Source organism: Colossoma macropomum, unplaced genomic scaffold, assembly GCF_904425465.1.
Source record: "Colossoma macropomum unplaced genomic scaffold, Colossoma_macropomum, whole genome shotgun sequence".
In the NCBI taxonomy this organism is placed as follows: domain Eukaryota; kingdom Metazoa; phylum Chordata; class Actinopteri; order Characiformes; family Serrasalmidae; genus Colossoma; species Colossoma macropomum.
This window is the reverse complement of record NW_023494804.1, coordinates 7,493,806-7,518,081: the sequence shown is the minus strand read 5'-3', so window position 1 is coordinate 7,518,081 and position 24,276 is coordinate 7,493,806. Positions and strand designations below refer to the sequence as shown.

Sequence of the window (24,276 nt, the reverse complement as noted above, 5' to 3'; positions counted from 1 at the left end):
AGGCTGGACTTTTGGCTTAGGTGAGCTGCCTAACTGAATAATCTTGCTTTGTGAAACATCCTAAGTAGACTTATTTTCCTATCCAGATGATTTGTTCACAATGAGTAAGACAAATAACAAAAAATAAATACCTGTTGCCATCATGTTGCTGACAGAGGCAAACTCCATGAAGGTATTGTAGTTGGGAAGGATGGTCTGCACGGGTACTTCGTCTACACCGCAGCGGATATCCGCCTCCTCGCACAGATGACGGAAGCAGGACATGGCCACCAGCACAGCCTCCATGTCCGGGCTCCACAGGAACATGTAGAGGCAAACCTCCAGCTTGGTCTGGGCCTGTCTGCAGATGGGGATCGCGCTGCCTGTCGTGGCTCGCTCCTGAAAAGACAAGAATAAGACCCAGCCTTTAACATGTGCGCCCTTAAACTTCAAGTATGAAAAACACTTAAGGATGTAAAAGAAAAGAAAGAACACCAGATGAAGACTGTAGCTCACTTTGTTCCGGAGGAGAAACTTGTTCCTGCAGATGAGGATCTCCCTCAGCCACTTCAGGATCTCTGTGCTGTTGATCAGCTGATGGCCGATGAGCTTCTTGCAGATGAAGAAAAGGACCTGCGAGCTGAAAGCAGAAAATACTATCAATAGTCAGGCATATGAGCATGAGCACAGGGAACGCTCAGAAGTTCAAGAAGCAGTTTAAATGGTTTCTGCATATATTGTAAGTTACGTTCTGGTGCTCATCCAGCAGCAAACAGCAGTTCAAAAATATTTCACCCCAGAGTCAACAAAGTAGGGCTGTCAAATGGGATAAGAAATTCAATTTGAATTTTCCTCTTGTCTGTTTGTCTTTGTAAATGCGTTATTTTTCTGCAACTGCAGTAAATGGCAGAAGTCAAATGTCATATCTCCTAAAGCCACAATGAGGCACGCAGCATAACCTATCAAGCGTCCTCAAAACCACTGTGTTTAATCCAATGATTCTCAGCCTTGGGGTCGCAACTCATAAAACAGTCATCAAAAGGTCTATACATCTCTGAGGATGACTTACCCATAAAATTCACACAGTGATACCTCCTTATCATAAGCTAAAGAGAGAGGACTCTCTGAAAGCGCGAGCACACCGATCGTAGGGAAAGAAAAAGTCGAATGTCTGCAGTAAGTGTGAAGCAGCTTAACCACGCACGTAAACTAGCAGCTCACTTCACTACCTAAATATTAGTTTACTGCCCTACAAAGCGTCCACACCTGTAGCTTTGGCTTTTCAGAAAAAATCTGGACAGATCTTATGGATAACTCACATGACAATCTATTTCCGCCTATTATCGTTATTCAGTGTATAAAGAAAAAAAAAATTATTAAGAATGTCTGAGTTAATAAAAAAAAAATTGTTTATTGTTAGCAACGCAATGTCCTTCCTTCTTATCGACAGTCATGGTTTGCGATTGTATTACTAAGGCTACGTCCACATTACCAGGCTGTAGTGGTACAAATGCAATTTTTGCCTTATTGTGACACAGATCTAATGTTTTCAGAGCAGTGGGAACATGCAAATCATATTATGGTCTATTCAAATCAGATCTGAGCTATTTTCATATGTGGTCCTAGATAAGATACATATCTGATTCAAGGCCATGCGACCTTAATGAGAACACTCAGATCGGAATCCATGTTTTTTTTCTCACTGCACATGCGGCACCATTCAGTTTTAACATAGCAGAAGCGCTGAATCTGATGTTAGTGCCAATAAACACTGCAAATGCAAAGCATCTGACAAAAGTAAAGAGCTGAAGGGCTGTTCAGAGCCAGTTATCGTTAAGGTTTATTCTGCTGATCAGTTTGTTTATTGTTCTTGATGCATGTGGTTCATTCACATGGCGTTATTAATTAGGACGTGCGCCTGCGGGTCGTTTCAGGACACAGATTTGATACATTAATGACAGATATGATTCACGTATATACATGAACTGTATCAGTGCAAAAAATCAAAACTGAGCAATGAGGATTGTAATGCAAACGTAGCCTAACTAAGCTGGGACACACTATGAGCTGCAGCAGAGATGGCTTTCAAAATTCCACATTGACGTGCATTTTTTTACAAATATTCAAATGATATTTTTTAGACAGCCTTCACTGTCAAAAACCACAAATTAAAAAGTTGTGACGCAGAGGTTCTTCATCTGTTTGTAGTGCTGCCGCAGCATATTCTGCTCAGTCCCACCGTACCTGATGTCCCAGAAGGTCTCCATAGGAGTGTCTGGATTCCACAGCTCAGTGGTCTCTGGCTGATGCAGAACTAGTAAAGCCTTCACAAGAGATCATATCTGATTAATTACTGCCACAAACATGCACAAAGAATACCCAGCAGCTTCTACTACTACAATCAAATGCAGCCTCAATGGGCCACAGTTACAAGGAACATACGAACATTCTTCAGACTCTACCTGCAATTATCACAGACAAGTAAATGAGGGTGTAAAACACTGGAGTATCCCTTCAATTAGCATATTTCAATTCTTTCTCTCTTCTCTTAAATTTAGCCACAGCAATGCACAGAATTCTCACCTCCATGGCCTCTTGGGAAATGTCCCCCATGTTGGCGAGAGGAACCAGCTGCACCAGGCCTGTGATGAGTTCTGCTGTGCTGCTCTGGATCTCTTGGCCCTGTTTCCCTGGATTCTGTTCCACACACAGACAGTATGGTCAGTACTAGTGGTGCATGATATCTCTGTGGTCAACATATTATTCACCAATGAAAGGAAAAGTGTTTCATTATTAGTATTATTATTATCGTTCTGATTTACATCCCCACATACAGAAGATCAAAGGTCCTCTTCAGTGAGACTTTTTTCACTAAAAAAATAACTGCAAGTTAATGAGGAAAAACTATTTTGTCATTGATAAAGTCAGTCCAAAACTGAGCTGACTGTAAAGAAAAATAGTTCATATAAAATAAACATAAAATTATTACAGGATGTATCTAAATTCAGCATCCTTGACAACAGACAATGGTTGGCCATCAAAGGTAATGAATTCCATTCATTTTTAAGTAATATTTATGTCAGCAACAACAGATGGTGATGGTGTACTAGCAGGGACTTTTCTTTTTGCTTCTGTTGTGCTGTTGTGTTCTGTGTACTGTGTGAGAGTTGTGTTTACAAGTATTATCAAACCTGTAGTGGAGAAGTTCTTGGGTCTTGTATCCCTTGTTAATACTCAGCATGAATAAAGACTACAAAACTGCTTGTCTAATGTCCTTCACAGAAACTGTAAAGACCTCCCCACGGTTGACATTTCCACTGTTGATCTGCTGCCACTCAAACTGTTAGAATGAGTCTGCGCTACCAGCATAAGAGAGCTAAGACAAAAAAAAGCAGCTTTTAATCACTGTTTCCGATTTTCATTACCATTATTTGAAAAGAGTTTTTGACTCTTGTTTATTTTGTGCAGTGAATATTTTTCTTTCGGCCCAAAACCAGAAATGACCACAACCAAAACATTGTGGTTGCTGAAATTTCGATGCATCACTAGTCTTAACGCCTGTAAATGACCTGATAACAAGTAAACAATGAGACATAAAGCCACAACAGTTTAATGTGTCTCAATGACTGCTTATGATGGGATTTCAAGACGGGACGAACGGTACCGCTCATACTCACTATGGCAGTCTCTTGCTTCTTTGTTGTAAGACCAAAATGTGCTCTCAACTCCTTGTTCATGTACATCTACAGGCTGCTACAAGTGTTAAGATCTTATTGTTGGGGTGTTATGGCAAAAAATCATTTCACAACACTTAAAAGCCATTTTCACGATACTTTTCACATACTATGCTGCACTAAATGCAATTAAACAGGCTTTATTATGTTCTCCATCTAATGAAACATGCTGTTTCTTTGGTCAGTGTTCCTAATGTACAAACAACTTCCATGATATGCTAAAGCGGAAGAGATGAATACGGAAACCACAGAGCTACTCACTCTTGAAATACAAGAAAGTAAAGCTGACAGTTTTTGGAATCAAGCACAGTAGTGTTCATTATCGATTATCATTATAGCTACGTTTGCATTACATGCCTCATTGCTCAAATCCGATTTTTTGCTCAAATCCGATCTCTCTGACAGGATGGTTCACATTCGTTTAGGTAAGTGATTCAAATCTGTCATTAATGTGAACAAACCGGCGTCCTGAAATGACCCTCATGAGCTCATCCTACTCAGTAATGTCACGTGAATGAATCACGATCATCATCAGCACAAACTAACGAGCAGAACGAGCTTCGCTGAGAAGATAGTTAACTCTGATCAGCTCTCAGCTTCATTATTACAGCGAGACGAAGGAGAAAAGGTGACATGTGTTTCATTTCCACTGTTTACAGGCTTTAACTTGTGTTGGTAACGCTGAATGATGGTGCACGTGCAGTGGAAAAAAAGCACATGAATTCTGATCTGAGTGTCACATTAAGGTCACATGGCCATGAATCGGATATGTATCCGGTCTAGGACCACATATGAAAGTGGCTCAGGTACACACAGCCCTGAAAACTTCAGATCACATTAGGGCAAAAAATCAGATTTGTGCCACTTCAACCTGGTAATGTGAACGTAGCCTGTGGGCCCAGAAACACCAGACTGGTTCATAAAATAGCCAATTTCATTCAAAATCTGATCATTTTCTTATCCGTCAGCCTATCCTAAAAACATCTTTAACGTAAAACATACAAAACAAAAACTCACATGTAGCATTAGTTTGGGATCAGCATGGATGAGCTTGACCAAGGCCAGCAGCAAATACTTATGACCCCTTGTGTCCAGGTCCGTTGTTTTCTCTTTGAACTTCAGGCTGGTCATCTTCTCCTTAAACGTCAGACTCTGGCACAAGAAAAGGATACCTGAGTCAGTCACAGCAATCACTTTGGTATTCATTACTATGAGAGATGGCAAAATCTAGAACCAGGAAAACCGAGGGAACAAGTCATGGGACCAGAGGAAAAAGGAGAGCGACACAAAGGCAGATCAAACTGGCAAACAAAGGTTCTCAAAGTCGTTTTGATCTGAGATGAAGGCCCACATTACACGGGTGTCACTGGCACTGTTTCATGAGGGAATGAGAAAACAGGGTCATGAAACAGAGGTCACTGATAACACAGCCTAGATGGGTGATATACTGTGTGACATTCCAAAGATGGAAGGATTCCATCATCTCTGTAGAGGGTTCGGACCCGATGTGGTTGCTTTAGTTTGTTTTCCGCTACAAGTTTATCATGATTTTAACTTAATCTCAAATCTCAGCTCCATAGGAGGAGAAAAGTTTGGGCCTTTGTCTTCATATGAAGTCCACTTTGTTCAGGCATTCATTAGGTTGGTGAAACTCACTAAGTAGAGTCCTCTTTGCTCTGAATTGGAAAGTGATTGCGTACAGCTGAGAATAATGTATGACTGTAACATACCTCCTTCTTAGGCAACTATACCAGAGATTACATCTCAGAGACCCTGTCCACTCATATCTGGATATTTCTAGAACTTTGTGACCTCCTGTGTACAAGAAAATGGCACTTTCGGTCACCGTTTTCGTTCACTGAGTATGCAGAACTTCGTCTGAAATACAGTTGACCCAGTTTGTTATTGTCTGCCCAGTAAATTGGGGTCGATCAGGTTGTTGCGCCTCACCTACTGCACTCAATTTACACAAGTCACTTTCTGCAAAACAGGCACTTTAATCTGTATACATTGTCTGCAGCTTCTGGCAGTGTCTATGGTTTTGCTGCTAAGGACTACTTTTAATTATCAGTAATTTGCACTGATGATACATGGACAGTGGTCAATGCTGCTGTCGACTGTTGCTGTAGCCCCCCCCCAAATCTAGTGTCTGTTTAATGGGTCGTCAATATGCGGCTCATTTACTGCCCTGTTGCGGCTCCACAAGTTCTGCTGATCGTTCAAACACAGTTGTAACAATAAATGGTTGTAAACGCTGGAGCTAATGTATGACTGCTCATTCACCCTTTAATCCTGATGGTTGGTGCGCAGACTGCTGGTCACCATAACGCGGACAACAGTCCTGCCTAGCTAGTAGCTAACAAATCAGCAAAGAGAAAGATTTAAGGCAAACATTGATAATTCGGAGATGAATGGACTTATTTGCAATTTCTAATCATTCTAGCTGGTTTCCTGATGTTTAATCTGCAACGAGAAACTAAGAAGTCGTGAGTCAGCTTCTCGTTTGCCCGCTTCTTGGCAAAATTTCCCGTTCCACCTTAAATGGTGCAACAGTTACATTCTGGCGCCTCAGGCACCATTTAAGGTGGAACGAGAAAATTTAAACAAGAAGCCTGCAAATGAGATGCTGATTTCAGCCTCATAAAAAGCTGAATGTTAAACATTTTACAAAAAAATTCCCTCACTTTTGAGGAAAAGTTTCCTGCTGGAGATGCGAGAAAAGCGACCGCAGCTGAGCTAAAGTCTGTGTTTTCGTTTATATTTATATTTTTCATCCTATACTAGCACATACTAAGACATATTTACAGCCAAGATGGTAAAATGAACATAAAATGTTGTGGCTCCTAAGGTGGTTTGATTTTTATTGAAAGGATAAAATGGCTCTTCTTAACATCTGGGTTCCCGACCCCTAGTCTAGCATCTAGTCCCTCCAGTCCTGTGGTTAATGGTTATAATACTTTATTGTATATTCTGTAGTAAAGTGTATATTATAGTGTTTTACTGTCCTGTATAGTGTAGTGTATAACGTACTGTTTGTACTACTAAATGTTCCACCGTGTCCTAGAGAAAAAATATTAATTCCTCACTCAACACATTTGTCGTGGAAAGGAATGACGAAGGTGACTACGAAGGCTTCACAATCGACCGCGGTCAGATCTTTTACAGTCAGACAGAGCTTAAGTTAAAGGTTTGGCACTTTGGATCATTAACCAAGGTCAAACTTGGAAAAACAGCTAGAAAAAGTGCATGGTATCCATAGCAACACAAACAATCTCACAGCAGTAGGCAGTAGATTTATTTTAGCTTGTTTAAGCTTTTATTTTCTGGCAGAACTCAAACATCGAGTTTTGGGCCAATTCTGGCTTTCCTATCTGAGTGTTAGGCATGCAGACTAGAATAGGGCCACATCCAGGACAGCTTCATACCCTTTTGCCTTTTGTATACATTTGTGGGACAATTCTGGCGTGAATATAGTGGACAACAATGTAGTTGGGCCAGATTGGGGCCAGATTTGGGCCATATCCTTTAGTTCTTCTCACTTTACAGTGTGTGGGTCAGATCTGGGCCGAGGACCCATCCAAATTCTGGGCCAGAACAAACCAAGGATGTGGCCCACAAGTGAGCCAGACAAATTTTGCTAACTGGGTTGCGTGCTCACAGTGTCCTTCTTGAGATGTTAGACATAAAAGTTCTTGAAGGACTATCACCCCTTACAATAGTGGCATTTTAAGCCCTATATTTCATCTATCTTTCCTCAAACATGATGTTTTTCACCCTGTAGCACCAAAATGGCTTTCTGCAGTAGCATTAGTGGTCCATGTGGTTTTCGAAAATATGCATTGTTCACCAAGTCAGTCTGCAGTGAGACATGCCATGTAAGCGGACTCACTTTCTCTCCCGCACTCAAACGCACACTCACTCACGCAAACAGTGGCGAGTTCGGAAGGGCTTCGAGGCAGAGCAGCTGAACACAGAAAAGGCGGAGGACGACAGGGGCTCTCTTTTCTGTGGCAGCCTTGGAGGGGTGAGGAGTGGGCAGGTCAAGGAGTGGGAGTGAGAGGAGTAAAGGGTGGGGCTGGGCACTGGAGAGTGAGGGGTGGAGGAGCCATACTTACTGCAACAGAGGCCCACTGCCATGCAAAACAGTGACTGGCTGGCATCTGGTCAAGTGAGCGACAGCCGCCATTCAACAAAACAAAGGGAGGAGATGAAAAGAAGGCAGGGAGGAAATAAAGAAGATAAAAAAGAAGCAGAGGACAAAGCACCACCAAAGTCGTTAACGTTATCAGAGAGCTGCTGCACCTGCCGTCCTCTACCGCCATGAGATGAAGCGCGCACACTCACAGATGAGCTATGAGATGACAAAGATCTCTCACACCCACAGTACCTTACTGTCTCTCATATTAACACAGATACAGTGAGAGAGTCAGAGAGATGCAGTCAGAGAGTAAAACCAAAAAGTCAGGTTTTCTGGGTTAAAACACAAAAAAGATGTCAACTGAGGCAGTACCAAAACTTTGTGGCGCTGTGTTTTGACGGTCTCAGCTCATCCACAAGGGTGTAAAATTTGCACGTTCTTTTGACCGATAACCAACAATCACGAGTCAGCGATTAATCGTTAACAAGCAAAGCCTAAACTCTACGGACACAACCCATCAAAATGATCATTTTATAATTCCATAAAAATCCAGTTCTGTTTAAACTCAGAAGCTGACAACTATAATATGTTCATGATTGTTAGACCAAAAAAGTTGACGAACTGACTGTAATATACACCGATCAGGCATAACATTAGGGGCTGCTGGAGTTTTTAAAACAGCTCAGTGTCGCTGCTGGACTGAGAATAGTCCACCAACCAAAAATATCCTGTGGGCAGCATCCTGAGACCACTGATGAAGGACTAGAGGATGACCAACACAAACTGTGCAGCAACAGATGAGCTATCGTCTCTGACTTTACATCTACAAGGTGGACTGACAAGGTAGGAGTGTCTAATAGAGTGGACAGTGAGTGGACACAGTGTTTCAAAACTCCAGCAGCACTGCTGTGTCTGATCCGCTCATACCAGCACAACACACACTAATACACCACCACCACGTCAGTGTTACTGCAGTGCTGAGAATGATCCACCACCCAAATAGTACCTGCTCTGTGAGGGTCCATGGGGGTCCTGACCACTGAAGAACAGGGTAAAAGGGGGCTAACAAAGTATCAGAGAAACAGATGGACTACAGTCTGTAACTGTAGAACTACAAAGTGCACCTATATAGTAAGTGGAGCTGATAAAATGGACAATGAGCGTAGAAACAAGGAGGTGGTCATAATGTTATGCCTGATTGGTGTACAATGTTGGGCTGCTGAAGCTTCTATATTCTCAGGTCCTCAAGTTATATTCATCATTCCCAGGCAAACATAAATGCTATGACCAAGGCTTGCTTTGGCTCAGTGTACCTCAGTTCATTCAGTTGAATATATATTATAGAAAAGGTGACCCTGCAAAGCATTTACTGTGGACCACTCGAATAAAGTGCAACCAGAATATCGAAACACTGTCTTTTGTCTGAGTGTGTGTGTGTGTCTCACCGGAGTCATGCGCAGCGGAGTGTGGGTGCCGCAGCCTTGTATGATTCGGCCAAGCGTTTCGGCGAACATAGCGCGCAGCTCGCCAGAATAACAGTACACAGCATCGATCTTAGGCCACCAGTCCAGCGGAGACTGCAGCAGGACAGAGGACTGTTAGCCTGGATTTAACAGCTGCTCAGAGACCATGTGTGTTGGAGGGAAAACTTACATTAGTGATGATTCTGTGCAGGGAGTTCACCAAGACAAAGTGGAAGGTGGGAGGTGAAGATGATGCCAGGCAGACCTGTTGAAAAGCAAAAAAAATCAACAATAAATAAAATAAATAAAAATAAATAAAAAAGGATCATCACCACAGTGACAAAAAGTAAAAGAAAGAGAAGAGTTGAGGTGTCAAAAACCACACAGGTAAGTCTATTTGAGATCCCTAAATTAGAATTTTTTAAACCTCTGCATAATTCAGTTGTTGAAAGATGAACCATGTCATACAGAGTGTTTGGAAATAAAATGGTGCATTGTAGGAAAATGTATCGTCTCAGTGAGTCGCGCTGTCTACAACACAAATATAGTCATGTTACTTCTTACATTATATTTCTTTAAAGGCCATTTTGCTTGTAAACACCCTACATACACCCCTACACCATGAATATATTAAAAAATAATGTGTTTAGGAAACAAAACAAAAAAAGTCTTGTAAATCTACCACAAAACTATATCAGACGTCTGGTTCCAATCACCACCACTGTGAATAATTCTGACTCTCTAAGTTCCTCTAAAACAAAGCATTTCCCTTCAAACCATCCTGAATAACTGTTTTTCATCTAACTGATTTTATTGCACACACATTTTGTTAGCTACATCAGCAAAAAGAGAGGAAAACGAAGGAAAGGACATTTTAGACACTAAGAATGTCTGAATGGCTGATCGGCTACTTTGCTGGTAAAGGACACAGATACGGACGAAGTCTCCTGTCTGTACTTTGCAGTACCACTGGAAATCATGGGGGGCAGTGTAGGCAATTGTAAGAAATTTCCGTCTATATGTCGCAAAGTACTCACTGGCCTCACAGACCACAACCAACTATAACACTGCTTTTTTTTGTTCTGTTCTTATAGAAGGTATTATTACAACCTCCTCCACTGTAACCATGTTTGTTGCAGTTAGAAACATTTTACTCTAGACTGCCCTCTAGTGGATGTATTGCTTAACATCCATGCAAACATAGGACCTATGGAAGTATGTGGGCAGTGATGGTTACACTGTTTAAAATGGATGTATTTATTTTCATATGAAAAGGGTGTATTAATGAGCCTTAAGGGGGAAACCATGCACATTGGTTTATTTGTTAAATTTCTGATTAACCTTTTTAACTCCGCACTGTCATATTCTTTACTTCACAGCTTCATTCAAAAGGTCGGTGTCATATGAGAGCTTTAACTGTCTTCTTTCCGGTCAAATAGATGGGTAATGTAATTTTAACACTTTATAATAAAAGAAGCTGAACTCACAAAATTTTTTTCTACTGACCGTTGACCAAATCTGAGCTATGAACTGGATCTCATTGCGTCTCTTCAGTGATCTGCTCTGTGAAAATTATTTTTATAAACAAGTACCAAGAGCGTCTAAGATTTTTTGCCTTTCAGCAGTAAATTGTAAGCATATTGCAGTATGATTATGATCTTAAAACACATTTTCTGTTAATTAGAGGGAAGCTTTTACAAAAATATATATATATATTTATTTATTTCAGGCAGTTATTGAATAATTTGCCTTACGATTTGGGAATAAATTCAGAGGGAAAAAACGAAATATACCTACAAGCATAAGAGGTTAAAGCTCTACAGCGCTATTTGGAAACCTCAGTTCAGAGATTGTAAAAGTTGTGACAGAATGAAAAACTACAGCGTCTGATGATGTGCTTTCCGTGGATGGCCATGTGAATCGGCAGTGGTTCACAGACCTTAAAGTGCTGGTTGTTGTGCGGGTTGATTCGGAAGCAGGAGACGAAGCAGTCGATCATCAGATCTACGTCCGCGCTCTGGCTGCCTGCACCACGGGAGAACGGCTTAGCTGGGTTAAATAAGAGAGCCTGGAGGAGAACAGACACAAAGTCAAATAAAAAAAAACTGTCATAACCTTATTATCTTTGTAATAATGCTGACATCACATCTGTAAATGAGTGAGTGCAACATGAATTATTTTACAGCTATAATATGTGTTTCACTCATGCCATGTCAGTGTTTGTGCCTACATCACATTCACCTTGTTTCTACAGGGAAGACTGTAGTAGCTGTATTCAACCTGACAGTGTTCTGGGTTGAAATGTTTCAATTATTTGGAAGCATTTTGAACAGTGTGCATGTATTTTTTGTAAGAATGCATAACAAGAGACTGTGGAATGCAAAGAAACAAGCAAACTAGGATCTTCTGGATTCATTTCTATGGGAAAAGTGGGAAAGTCCACAGACCTTAAGGTCCACAACAATGGACTGCACCAGGAGGAAGATGACGGAGTGGTCCTCCCAGTTGATGTAGGTGGAGGCTTTGCACAGTTTGACGCAGGCGATGGCTGCGCTCTCGGTCAGCTGCTTGCTGCCCCCATGGCCTGCCAGAGCTTTCCTCAGGTTCTCCAGAAACAGTTTCTAAACAGACAGAGCAATTATGCATTAATGGTCCAACATCTGGAACATATGAAGATAATAAAAGAAGGTTATTTGCAGAATCTATGACTAAAGCAATGTGTGCACAAAAAGATCAAAATCTGAATTATTTTCTTTTCATATGAGGAAAAAAATATAAAAAAATGACGTTTTATTTTCTTTATGTGAAATTCAGGACATACACAGTGACTGTGCATTAAACGTGCAGAAGTGTGTTCTCTGTAGAGGATAATTTAACTTATTTTTACTTAGTAAATCAACAAAACATGAATTTTGACCAGGAGTGCTCAAACTTGTGGTAGCATTTGTTTACTTATTTGGGTCTTCAAATAAGGCATAAAATTAGTAAATGTTAAACCTCCCATGTTTTATGTTTTTTGAAAAAACCTCATATGTTGTGGAAATGGGTGAGAGATGCTTTGCGTCAGTGGCAAAATGTAAATGTTACATTTAAAATGGAATAAATATGATTGGGTGACCATCAGTCTACTTTTTTTTGAGGGGCGGGAGGCAAACACAGCATATGTGTGGGGGAAACACGCCGTTGGGGGTGTGCTTTACACATACATGGCACCACTTTTATCAGAAAAGTAAAACTGTGTCTTACACACCGGCTGCTATTCTTTTTAAAACCTCTTCTAGCTACACACGGATACACAGCACTTTCTGAGGTTTGTATAAAGAACACAGTATGAACAGACAGAACCACATTGTCGTTGCAGGGTTTAGATGGGGTGTGTGTGTGTACCTTGTTAACCTTGGTCTCCTCCACTGGCTCTCGTGACAGGTCCTGTGTGATGTTGGGACAGAGGATGAGGAGGATGATCTGCAGTGGCCAGACGGCTGCTTTCCTCTTCGCGCTCTCAGCAAAACTGTCCACCAGGTCAAACAGCTTCTCCGCACAGTCTGAGACACAGAAACGTTTGCAAAGATGTGATATAGCAAAATGTACAGATGTACGCAGGAATGTCAGTTATGATTATGAGAAATAATACAGGCCAGTCTCTCACCAGCCATATCTGTCTGGGGTCGCTGGTACAGCATAGTGAACTCATCTGGATAGTTCTCCACCCAGTTCCAGAACGCCTACATACACAAACATCGACAAGGTCACTTTCCAAAAAGCATATTGACTTAAATATATAGATGTTAGTTTTTCAAATGTTTAAACAATGACATGTGATAAACTTTTATATCTTCATGAACAGATATAACATACAACGGTTCCACTTACAAGCTTTGTCAATGTCTGTAACAGTTGGAATCAACTTTTTTGTGCAGTTTGAAGTATCACTGGCCTTTATTTGGCTCTATTACTCGATACAGTAAGTGATGGTGATAGCAAGCTATAAGAGCCTACTTTGAGAAATGATTTATGATGTTTTGTTACTCAGCAATGTGACGAGCATTACTGTAACTAAACTATACCAAACTTGACTAAACTAAACTTGACCATTCTGTTCTGTTCTAAATGTCAGTTTACAACCCCAAAATTAAAGAGTATACTTTTAATATTCAGTGTTTACACATTTTCACAACATATTCACTGATGGATGCAGTGCTACCCTAAAGAGCTGGCTGTTTGTACAACATTAGCCCGTTTTTGTGCTCCTAACTTGGTTCATTACTGTCACACTTTTACTGCGAATGTTAAGGGTTCTGCATCTAACACTGTATTTTGCAAGGATGCACTCATTCTCATTTGTCATTAAAGTCCTGTTAAAACTGACACAGCGTCCTCAGCTTGAATAGCTCTTTCTTTTCTGAATCAGGTTCAAAACACATTCTCATGTACATTATTTGGCCCAAAACAGAAAACTTCAAATCTGTAAATGATTAAAATAACAGAAACTGTTTCAGTTGTTCCAAAAGAGCAGTTTTTGCCACTTGTACAGTGACATACCACTAGAATTATACAAAATGCTCTCCACCCTGTTTGATCATGAGAAGCAAGAAATGTAAACCAACTTCTAAGACTGAACTTTTGAGGTGTGGAAAAATATCCCTGCAGATTTCTTTGAAAAACTGAAAGTGAGTCTCCTGAAAAGAATGAAAGCTGTAATTAAGGTTAGGGTGGACACTAATTTTCTGTTAAATATATTTTCTGCTAAAAAAATTGCTACTTTGCCTGTACATTAAATGAATGAAGGGTGGTATCAGACTTTCATAGTATAGTGTGTAGATATATGATATATATGTGCTTAAACAGAAGTTTTTTGCCATTTCTCTCAAGCAGTTTGCTACTAGCACCATGCAAAATACACTCCTGCAACAGTTTCCACGTGTAATAAATGAAACCTCGACTGTAAAACCACAGAAACATCACTCAGTTTTGCTGGCTTCTGTTTTTAAATGAGTCTCCCTGGTAATTGTACTGGGCCTTCACTGCAGGTAAACTGCTGTGTCAGCCTTACCCGAGATTTCAACTCTGACTTTCGTTCACACTTAACCCCTTATTGTGTAACCACAGTTAACTTCCTGTGTAAAACTGTACGGGTGAAAGTGCTTTAGAAAGACAAGACAATGAAGTTGTCAATGATGCTGATAAAGAAGTTGACTGGGCCTTTAGTTGTCATGTTTACAGCCACCACTGGAGGGCAGCAGAGAGCAGTGATTTCAGCGAGGAGGCAAAACAGGAACATACCTTTTCCAGGCTGTAGATGACACTGAGCTGAGCGGGCTTTTTCAAGGCTTTAAATTTGAACACCGTCTCTGCAAGAAAGGAACATTTTTCATCCCTCATTTATCACATTCATCACACAGATTTTACATTATTTGGAAACACCAGACACCCTTTATAGTGCAAGAGCATTTCATGAATGGACCAAGGGTCCAACGGTGCAAAGCATTTACATTTTTTGGCATAAACTTGTATTACAACTGTTAATGTGACCAAAGTCATTCAGAGTGTTTTGATGTGAGAAGCTCCATTCTGGAGAAACTTGTTCACTACAATTAACCACAATGGTTCACAGTGGTGGTGACAGGAAAGAGAAGTCCAAACAGTTTAATGTCTCTAAAAATCTCTCACAGAAAGTTATAACATGATATATAATGATAACATAATACAATACTTCAGCCTGATACTGGAGACGCTGATTTACGATAGTTTAAGAGAACTTCTGTGTAGGGTGTACTTACATACATACATACATTGGTAGGGGGCAGTCACGGGCTGGAGGTTAGGGGACCAGCCCTGTGACGGGAAGGTCACCGGTTCGATCCCCTGAGCTGATAGCACATGACTGAAGTGCTCTTGAGCAAGGCAACTAACCCCCAACTTCTCCCTGTGCGCCGTGGATAAGGCTGCCCACGGCTCCGGGCAAGTGTGCTCACTGCCCCCTAGTGTGTGTGTTCTCTAGTGTGTATGTGGTGTTTCACTGCACTGACAGGTTAAATGTGGAGGTGAAATTTCACTGTTGTGGGACTAATAAAGGTCACTTATTCTCAAATTTAATCTTTTTAAAAGCGTTCATGACAGAGATGTACACAGAGAGCACTGAAGTGCAAAATAATCCCCAAAGAAAAATATCATAATGTATGGAACACCAAAATATCATGTATGTATGTAACACCAGCATTTTGCCTTCAGCAATAACGCAAATAAAAGCTCAGAAGGCATGTGAAGGTTCACTGGTGGTTTTAGACAGTGAATAAAACGGCCGTATTTGTGTTGTAAACATTGTGACATCTGGTTCCTATCACCACCACTGTAAACAAATCCGAGCTGGTACATTTCTGTACAATGAACCATTTAAAACCTTTATCTTCCAACATTAGCCGTCTCAATACGAATACTGAATCTCACTTCATGAGACGCATGATTACTGATGGAATACAGTTTAGAAGAAATCACAAACCTTGCAGGAGCCGTTTGAGTTTGGAACAGTCCACGTTAATGTACCGGATGAGCTCAATATCGTGAACATCAACAGCGTCCTCTGAGCACACCGTCAACTCCTGTAATCTGAATCAAGGACAAAGTTGTCAATTTCATGTTTCTGCACAAATTAAACTACAAACAACATCAAAATATGAGCCTCATAGTTGAAGCTATGTTTTGGCAAATCCACATAATGAGAAATCCTGATAACATCAGACTTTTGACTTCAATACTGAATGAATACTGAGTAGCACAGTGATTGATACCAAAACTATGATGAAAAGTCAACATCCAGTCTCATTCTAACACATTTTGTACTTTGTTCTTGAGTAAAAACAATATTGTTATGCAAGAAACCTACACAACACTGCTAGAAATGAAAACAAACTTTGTTCTCCGCACCACAATTGCGGTGCAAATGACGTAAATTACCCCACAGGAGGGGTTAATTGCAACAGAAAGAGGGACTAGTTGTAACAGGCACTAAAAAGTCTATAACAAAACTAACAACAAAAATCTATGCAGTAAAAAACTACTATTGAAAACAGGCTCAAACATTGGCAATTATTTTGATGACAAAGCAAAACAGAAAATATCAGCGTGATAAAATTGAAATTCGTAGTTTTGATGAATTTGTGTATATAAACTGACCAACACATGAACTGTTCTGAATGGATGTGGGTGAAATTATTTTAACTGTCGAATGTTTTGTTGTGACAAAATGTTAAACCTAACCCTGCCATGTGAAGGCCAGCACGGCAAGTTTACACTTTAAAATTATGCCGTATTACAGTCACCAAGTGGAAGATAATAATAATACAGGTGTCATTTCTGTGATTTATACACACAACTCAGTAAGTGAAAAACACTTATGAAGAAAGTTGCTTTAATGGTACAAAATCATCAAAAGTGGCTACAATGGGAATACAAAGATAAGCAAAAGCACATTTTTGAAATAGGCCTGAAAATAATTTACAGAAAATAGCTGCAATTTAAACTGTAGGTTTATTGTAATATTGGTCAGAAAAATCACAAGTGTGCATATAGTCCCCAAGTTGTTCAACTCTAGTCTCAACACACACCAGTGCTTAGCTGTGTGTTTTTCCTGTGTATGGTTACTGAGCGACAGAGATGCTTTGACAAGTCTGAAGATGTGTGCAATATTATTAACACTGTCCAATGTGTACACAACAATAACTTACAGTATCGCTTACAAGTTGACTGAACGTGCTGTGAGATGAACTGCAAACTGGAGTCAACTGAATGATTGATTGAGTTGATTAAACTACATAAAAATTCCATGTCACATTTTACCCCGTGTTAGTTTGTGCCCCACACTCCCCTCCATGCAGTTTCCAAAACAAAAAAGATTTCACACAATTATTATTCAATATCAAGTGCAAGACCTAATTCTTTTCAACCTGAATGCTCAGCAACTCAGCAAGGCCAGCAGCTACCGGAAAAAATGTCCTTTACTTACAGCAGTCTGACCTGAAAGCCTACTGGCTGAGTAAGCAAGGCGTGAGAGCTAAAAGCCAGAATGGTGAAGGTATCAAAGAGGGGTTGTGAAGATCGCTCTTTCTAAAGGCAGGGCTCATGTTTTAATCAATAACACCTCATCGTTCTTGATAAGAGCTTCTCCATCACTCAGTCACCCCACACAGGTTAACACCACACCACAGCACACACAGCAAAACAATGGAGTGTGTTGAGAATAGACTTGAACGATTTGGGGGAAATATGCAATTATGTTTTTCTAACCAATATTGTGACTGTGATTTAAATTATTATTATTTTCCATAACTTATAAAAAAAGAAAGAAAAAAAAAGAAGAGTCAAATCGGTGTATGACAGTTAAAAAGAGAATAATACAGGCCTGGGCCTCTTCAAAGTGTCTCTCATGCAAATCATGAAACATTAGAAAATATGTGGGGAAAAAACATGTAAATTTCTGCCTTTGACACATGTTGATCTTTTTAAATCCGTGGGGCTTTTAAGTGGCAGCTCACTGTTTTGTAAAATCACCAATTTTTCAATTTTCCAGGACATGCTACTCTGCAATGTTTTGTTTTGAAATAAAATGTTCATTTTTGAGTCAAACTTGGTAGAATCTAGAAAATTTGTACACAAAAATACCAAAAAACTAATCAAATATTGACTTTACTTCAATCAAAAGTTGCATCATTGTTAATCAACTGATGGCAAATCCTGGAATGCAGAGAGTGACACCTCTGCTTTTCTCATAGGAAGTAACAACCAGTCATCATTTATCATAGTTAAAACACACACTCCGAACTTCAATGTATGTAGGTCAATGTGTAAGAATTTGCTACTGAAGTGTGTAACAGAGTTATGCAGACTGTCTGATGTATACTGCACGCTAACATGATCACAGACGTCAGAATCTTATCCATCCACGCATCCCTGCACTGTTTTTATGAGCGCAGTTGTTGATAAACAAGTGTTTATCTAACTAAATGCTGGTTAGGAACACAAAAGTGACAGCTCAAGACACGGCTAAGGCTAATCGCTGGACTGAAAATCTCATTTTTAAATGTTAATCAGTAGCTTAGTTTGAAGAGAGATATCTTCACGTGTTTTCTAACTGGTACACAACTTTGCTCAAGTCTGTTTTTATTGAGGCACTGTTCTGATCTGCCTGCCCATTGCACAAAACGGTTTGTGGTTGACTGTTTTGCACGTCAAATGGCCCTTTCCTGTTAAAGTAGGAGGTTCTGGCTTATGAGGCTGTATTTCAACATAGTCTCTCACAGCTTAGAGTGGGATTGGTTTCACCTTATGTGGTAACTTCACACTAATAAAGTACTTTGAGCTTGGCACTGAGCAGAAAAACTGCTTAAGAGACCCTTCATTCACTACCAAATTGACCCCAAGTGGGTAGGGCTGAACGAAGAACGTGTGTGTACCTGGTGGAGATGCGGCTGAAGACAGCGTTGAAGTTGTTGCAGCTGAGTGAGAATAGCACCCCGGAGGCAGAATTGCGCAGTTCGGCTGCATATTGGTTCCCTTCCCTGTATGTGTGGATGAAGTGGCAGATCTCTGGCAGCAGCTGTTTAACAAGCATGGTTTCATCCAAACGCATGCAATCTTTCGGTTGCTGGAGACAAGAAAAGATAAATGGGTCAAAGTCAAGTCAGATTAATTCACAGATCACAAGTGAAACCAACAAATCTTGGCTGAGCTGCTGCAAAATAGATGACATGTAAATAACATATCAGTACGGCTAAAATAAATAAATAAATAAAAACAAAGGAGTAAAAGTTAAGGAGACACAACATCTTTGCAACGGCGGTTTGTTCATTTTCTAGGGTCCATTAATCCATTAACCAACACTCCACCATGTCCCCACCCTAGTCTCATTCAGAAAGCTTGGCTACACAGTCTTTAGCTGCGGTCACAAGTTTTTTTTAATCATAGCAAGACAGAGTGCGAGAGAGAGAGCGTGAGAAAGAAAAACGGAGGAAAAGTGAGAGAGAGTGCACAAGACAGAGACAGGAAGAGAAAGAGAGAGTAGGAAAGTGAGAGAGCAGTCAGGCTTCAGTCACAAGGTCCTACTAGTGTGCCATGAATAAAGCTGAGGGCTAAATGGCACCGTAGCATCTGAGCAGCGGCAGAAACAAACACACTGGCCCGTTTTGTTTGCTTTGGGTATTTTTAGAGGCCAAACGAGACTGTAAGGGTATTTAAAACACACGGAAAGAAAAGCCAAAGGAAGGGAAGTGAGCTCGAGGCCAAACCAGAAGGACGAGGGCACATCCAGGCACCGAGATGTTTAGCACAAGCAATAACAATAAACCACACTAGCAGTGGGTGGTACAGTAAAAAAAATTAACATAAGAGTGTAATTACAGTTTCTGAAGTTTCAGTGTGAATCTGATACACAGTGTGTGTGTGTGTGTGTGTATATATACTCTAAACGGACAAAAGTATTGGGACACCTACACATTACACCTACAGGAGCTTTTATAACATCCAATTCTAAATGATTAATATGGAGCTGGTCCCCACTTTGCAGCTATAACAGCTTCCACTCTTCTGGGAATCTTTCTACAAGATGTCGGAGAGAGTCTGTGGGAATTTTGCCTATTTATCCAGAAGAGCATTCGTGAGGTCAGACACTGATGTTGGATGAGAGGTCTGGCTCACAATCTCCGTTCTAGTTCATCCCAAAGGTGTTTGATGGGGTTGAGGTCAGGACTCTGTGAGGGCCAGTCAAGTTCTTCCACACCAAACTCACCCAGTCAGTGCCTTTATGGAGCTGCTTTGTACACTGGGGCTCAGTCATGCTGGAAAAGAAAGGGTATTTCCCCAAACTGTTCCCACAGAGGTGGTAACATAGAAGTATCCAAAATGTCTTGGTGCTGAAGCATTAAGGTTTTCCTTCACTGGAACTGAGGGTTCTAGACCAACCCCTGAAAAACAACCCCATAGCATCATCCCTTCTCCACCAAACTTTACACCTGGCACAATGTAGTCAAGCAGGCAATGTTCTCCTGGCATTCACCAAACCCAGACTCATCCATCAGACTGACAAAAAGAGAAGCGTGATTCGTCACTCCACAGAACGCGTTTCCCTCCATTTGGCATTGTGCATTTTGATCTTAGGCTTGTGTGCAGCTGCTCAGCCATGGAAACCCATGCCATGAAGCTCCTGATGCACAGTTCTTTTGCTGATGTTGCTTCCAGAGACAATTTGGAACTCTTTAATAAGGGATTCAACAGAGGACAGGCGCTGTGTGCTAAAGTCTAAACTTGGCGGCCCCGCTCTGTAAGTTTGCATGATCTACTGCTTCGTGGCTAAGCTGGTGTTGCTCCTAGGTGCTTCCATTTCACAATCATGGCACTTACAGTTGGCTGGGGCAGATCTAGCAGACTTGTGCCAAGTCACTGAGCTCATCAGTAAGACCCTCTACTGCCAGTGTTTGTCTATCGAGACTGCAAGGCTATGTGGTTAATTTGATCCACCTGTTAGGAATGGGTGTGGCTAAAACACCTGACCTCAATAATTAGGAGGAGTGTTCTTATAGAGTATATTTTTTTTCCTATAGCGTATATAAAAACACACACGCGCGCAACTACACCACCCACGTACACAAACAGAGGATGAATGAGCATCCCAAGCTTTAGTTGCACTCCTACGTCCTCTGTGTTCCAGGCTGTGGGATGCTCTGGCCAGGAGTGGCCCTTTGAAGCACAGCTTCAGCACGGGTTTACATGTGCCGCATTCCCAGCTTGAGAAGCCTTGTAAAAAATGTCGTAAATTTGGGCTGCACCAACAGTTCCAGCCCGGGATTAGTAAACAGTATCCAGCCTAATGCTTCTACCTGATGTGGATGAACACGCACGCCATGCCTGAGCCCAAACTGAAGCTTCCCTTCTGTCCCCAACACAACGGGTGAGTCACAAAACGGCAAGAACTTCGGGTCAAATAACAGCCGGCTGGAGATTAGAACAAGTTAGCAAGTCTTGATCTGGATTATCAACTACACAAAATCTAAGTCTTTGAAAATGATAAACATTTTCATTCCATCATGAGGCATCATTCTGAGGGTGCAGTGTAACTGAATAGTTTTCTAACGATCCTGTTATTTGTGACAAAGAACACTGTTATTATCAAAACAAAATATTTGGAAATATCTAGTGGAATGGTATCAGATATCCCACTAATACCAGGTTTTATAGGCACCTGAGTAATTAGGCTCGCTAAAGTTAGTATCTGCACCAGCAGATATTTGAGGATCAGGTATCGGCGCATCCATATTTGACAGACACTCGTATCATTTTTTTAGCAATGCATTTGATTATGGCACATGGATCACAGAACATATTTATGTCCAAACATCAGCAGCCGAACCAGTTTAACTCAAATATTAACCATTAGATCAAAAATCCAGAGATCAAGTAAGGTTTATTTTTATTGGTCTGACTACGAATCACAAATTTACGATTTTTCAAATTTCAACTGTTGAGATGTAAAAGTCATTCACAGTAGTTTTATGCAAATTTCTAGAGAATCTACATTTTCATTGGGTAGTATTTTGCCTCACAATACCCTACATGCATCTCTCCGCCTTGAACAGAGGTAAAAAAAAAACAGTTTCAGGTTAAAACCATAACTCAAAGCTATTGTAAAATTATTCCTTCAGACATCAAGCAGCGTATTCAAAACTTGATTTTTTAAGCTTTTAGAGGTATTAAACTCTTCAGACGGCTGGTTCCCATCACCACCACTGTGATCTATTCTGACTCTTAAGTTTCTCTAGAATGGCAGATTTTACATTAATCCACTTATTATGACGTTTACACTGTAGTTTTAATAATAATAATAATAATTATAATAACAATAATTTAGAAAGTTTGAAACTTGGGTGGAATTACCCTCCATGTGTGTCTATTTTAATACAAAATAGGAGTAGGACAATACAGCGTATACAGAGCATACAGTGATAGGCTCTAAAGGGAAATTAACAGACTGCTAGTATCCCAGCCAAATTTCTGATCAATCAACAAACACCCAGATGTGTAATCTGGTGCATTTTAGCCGCTGTATTGTGAAACTGAATGATACAGAAGAAAAATACACAACATCACTAGAACTAAAACTCCGGTTCGGACTTTAAAAAAGATGTGAAAACAGCTTAAGAGACCAGCAGTTTTAGAGCTAAATTCTCAGAAGTATCATTCGCTGAAAGACTGGCAGCCAGGCGGATATTGAGACAGCACGTCCAGTGCAGCGGTAATGCTCAGGCAGCGGGGGCAGTCCCGCTGGAGCCAAACGGCAAGACCAGGAAGCACCTGCAAAACTCATCTACTTCAGCTGGCAGATGCTGCGCATCTCCAGGCGCCGTGGAGGCTTCGGGACGAGGAGAGGGGGTCGAGAATGAGAGAAGAAATGGGGGAAAAGGCAGCTCACCCCCGCAAGGCACTTCTCCAGTGTGTCCAAGATGATGAGCTGGGAGAGATAGAGGTTCTTCTCTGCGGCCTCCCCAAATATTCTCTGCAACATAGAGAAGAGAGTTAGTTAAAGACCAGAACAGAAAGGCCTGCGCTTATGGGTAAAGTGTCACTCCGGCCAAAACGTTTCTACATCTGTTGTAAACATGCCTATTTGCCTTAAAAGCTGCTGTAGTCTCCAGAGTGAGATGTTCCAGTTTAAAGACAAGGAAAACTCACGTCTTCATGAGTGGACAAACACAAACTTTGTTCAGGATTGATCAATTGCTGAGTTATTTCATCGTTTGATACCAGTTTGTATTGGTTTATAGGGACAGTACTTAGCTTGTACAAATCAGCCAAACTGGTTAGCTAACCTCTCTGTGTCTTCCACTTTCCACTTACGCTCAGTTCCACGGCTACACTGAACAAATATGCGAGCGAGGATAAGCTAAGCTTCCTCATGCTGAGTGTCGTACAGCAGTTACGACTAGAGCCAGACAGACAAACTCAATGAACATAATGATGAACTTCATTAGATGTCATAGTTAATTTCAACTCCTTCATTTTTATTTCTAGGAATTCTCATTTTTATTATACAGCTATAAATAAAAGTTTGAACAATTATGGGGAAGTTACGTTTTGTAAATTTTCTTGAAAAATAGGTTAACACATGCTCTACATGGAATACAATTAAATATGATATTTTCTGCATAATTTAGTGCTTAGTTTTTGTTTATTTGTTGAGTTTTACATATTGTGAAAAAAATATCAAACATAAAATATAAAATGTGTCAACTTGTATGATGCATGTTTTTCCAATACGTTAAATTCAGCAAATGAAAAAAGTGCACTAAAATATGCAGAAAATACCATATTTACTGTATTTAAATTTGTAATAAATAATGCAATAAGTAATAATTCAAATGCACAGAAGTGTGTTCTCTGTAGAGGATGTGTTAACTTCTTTTCACTCAAACACGGCACCTAAACTTTTGCATACGACTGTATACTTTCAATATTACACTTACAACGCCTGGTTAAATTTCAGTGTCCATTTTCTCAAACTCAACTGAAGAGCATCGTAACAATTCCCAACGGTTGTGTGTTGTATTAGCATAATTTCTGTAAACCTGATAAGGCTGAGGGACGCAATACTGCGCTACATGACACAAATAATGTATGTGCACAGGAAAAGAAGAACCAACTCACCATATTGTTCACATTCTTCAGTATGTTTGTGAGGCCGCTGATGACCAGAGAGAACTTGTACTTAGAGATGTTTATTAGACATTCCCTGTTGTGCTCCGTGCTGACTTTGGTGTGGGTGTTCTGTTGTCCAACTTTGACCGGAAGCTGGAAAAAAAAATGGGAAAAAAGCAGGGTCATGATCTAATATGTCCAGGTATTACATGTGTTACCACATCTGATTAAAGGAATATGGCAAAAAAATCAAACTGACACAAGCTTTTTTAGTTCAGCTATG

The 24,276-nt window shown here is 40.5% G+C and overlaps 1 protein-coding gene across 5 annotated transcripts in view; it reads right to left on the bottom strand.

The window, feature by feature from the left end:
• The window catches only part of nf1b (neurofibromin 1b), a 112,878-nt gene that overhangs the window by 68,593 nt on the left and 20,009 nt on the right, over nt 1-24,276 (bottom strand). For 3 of the 5 annotated variants that reach the window (XM_036595261.1, XM_036595262.1, XM_036595265.1), the window contains exons 2-16: nt 24,003-24,146; nt 22,771-22,854; nt 18,764-18,954; nt 15,814-15,920; nt 14,598-14,665; nt 12,964-13,039; nt 12,702-12,859; nt 11,762-11,935; nt 11,254-11,382; nt 9,505-9,579; nt 9,297-9,428; nt 4,731-4,865; nt 2,563-2,676; nt 2,224-2,303; nt 132-619 (exon numbers count right to left, since the gene is read on the bottom strand). In XM_036595261.1, the coding sequence (XP_036451154.1) occupies nt 132-619; nt 2,224-2,303; nt 2,563-2,676; nt 4,731-4,865; nt 9,297-9,428; nt 9,505-9,579; nt 11,254-11,382; nt 11,762-11,935; nt 12,702-12,859; nt 12,964-13,039; nt 14,598-14,665; nt 15,814-15,920; nt 18,764-18,954; nt 22,771-22,854; nt 24,003-24,146 (2,155 nt within the window). The remainder of the gene's footprint in view (nt 1-131; nt 620-2,223; nt 2,304-2,562; nt 2,677-4,730; nt 4,866-9,296; nt 9,429-9,504; nt 9,580-11,253; nt 11,383-11,761; nt 11,936-12,701; nt 12,860-12,963; nt 13,040-14,597; nt 14,666-15,813; nt 15,921-18,763; nt 18,955-22,770; nt 22,855-24,002; nt 24,147-24,276) is intronic. The other 2 variants (XM_036595266.1, XM_036595263.1) reach the window with 1 other exon arrangement.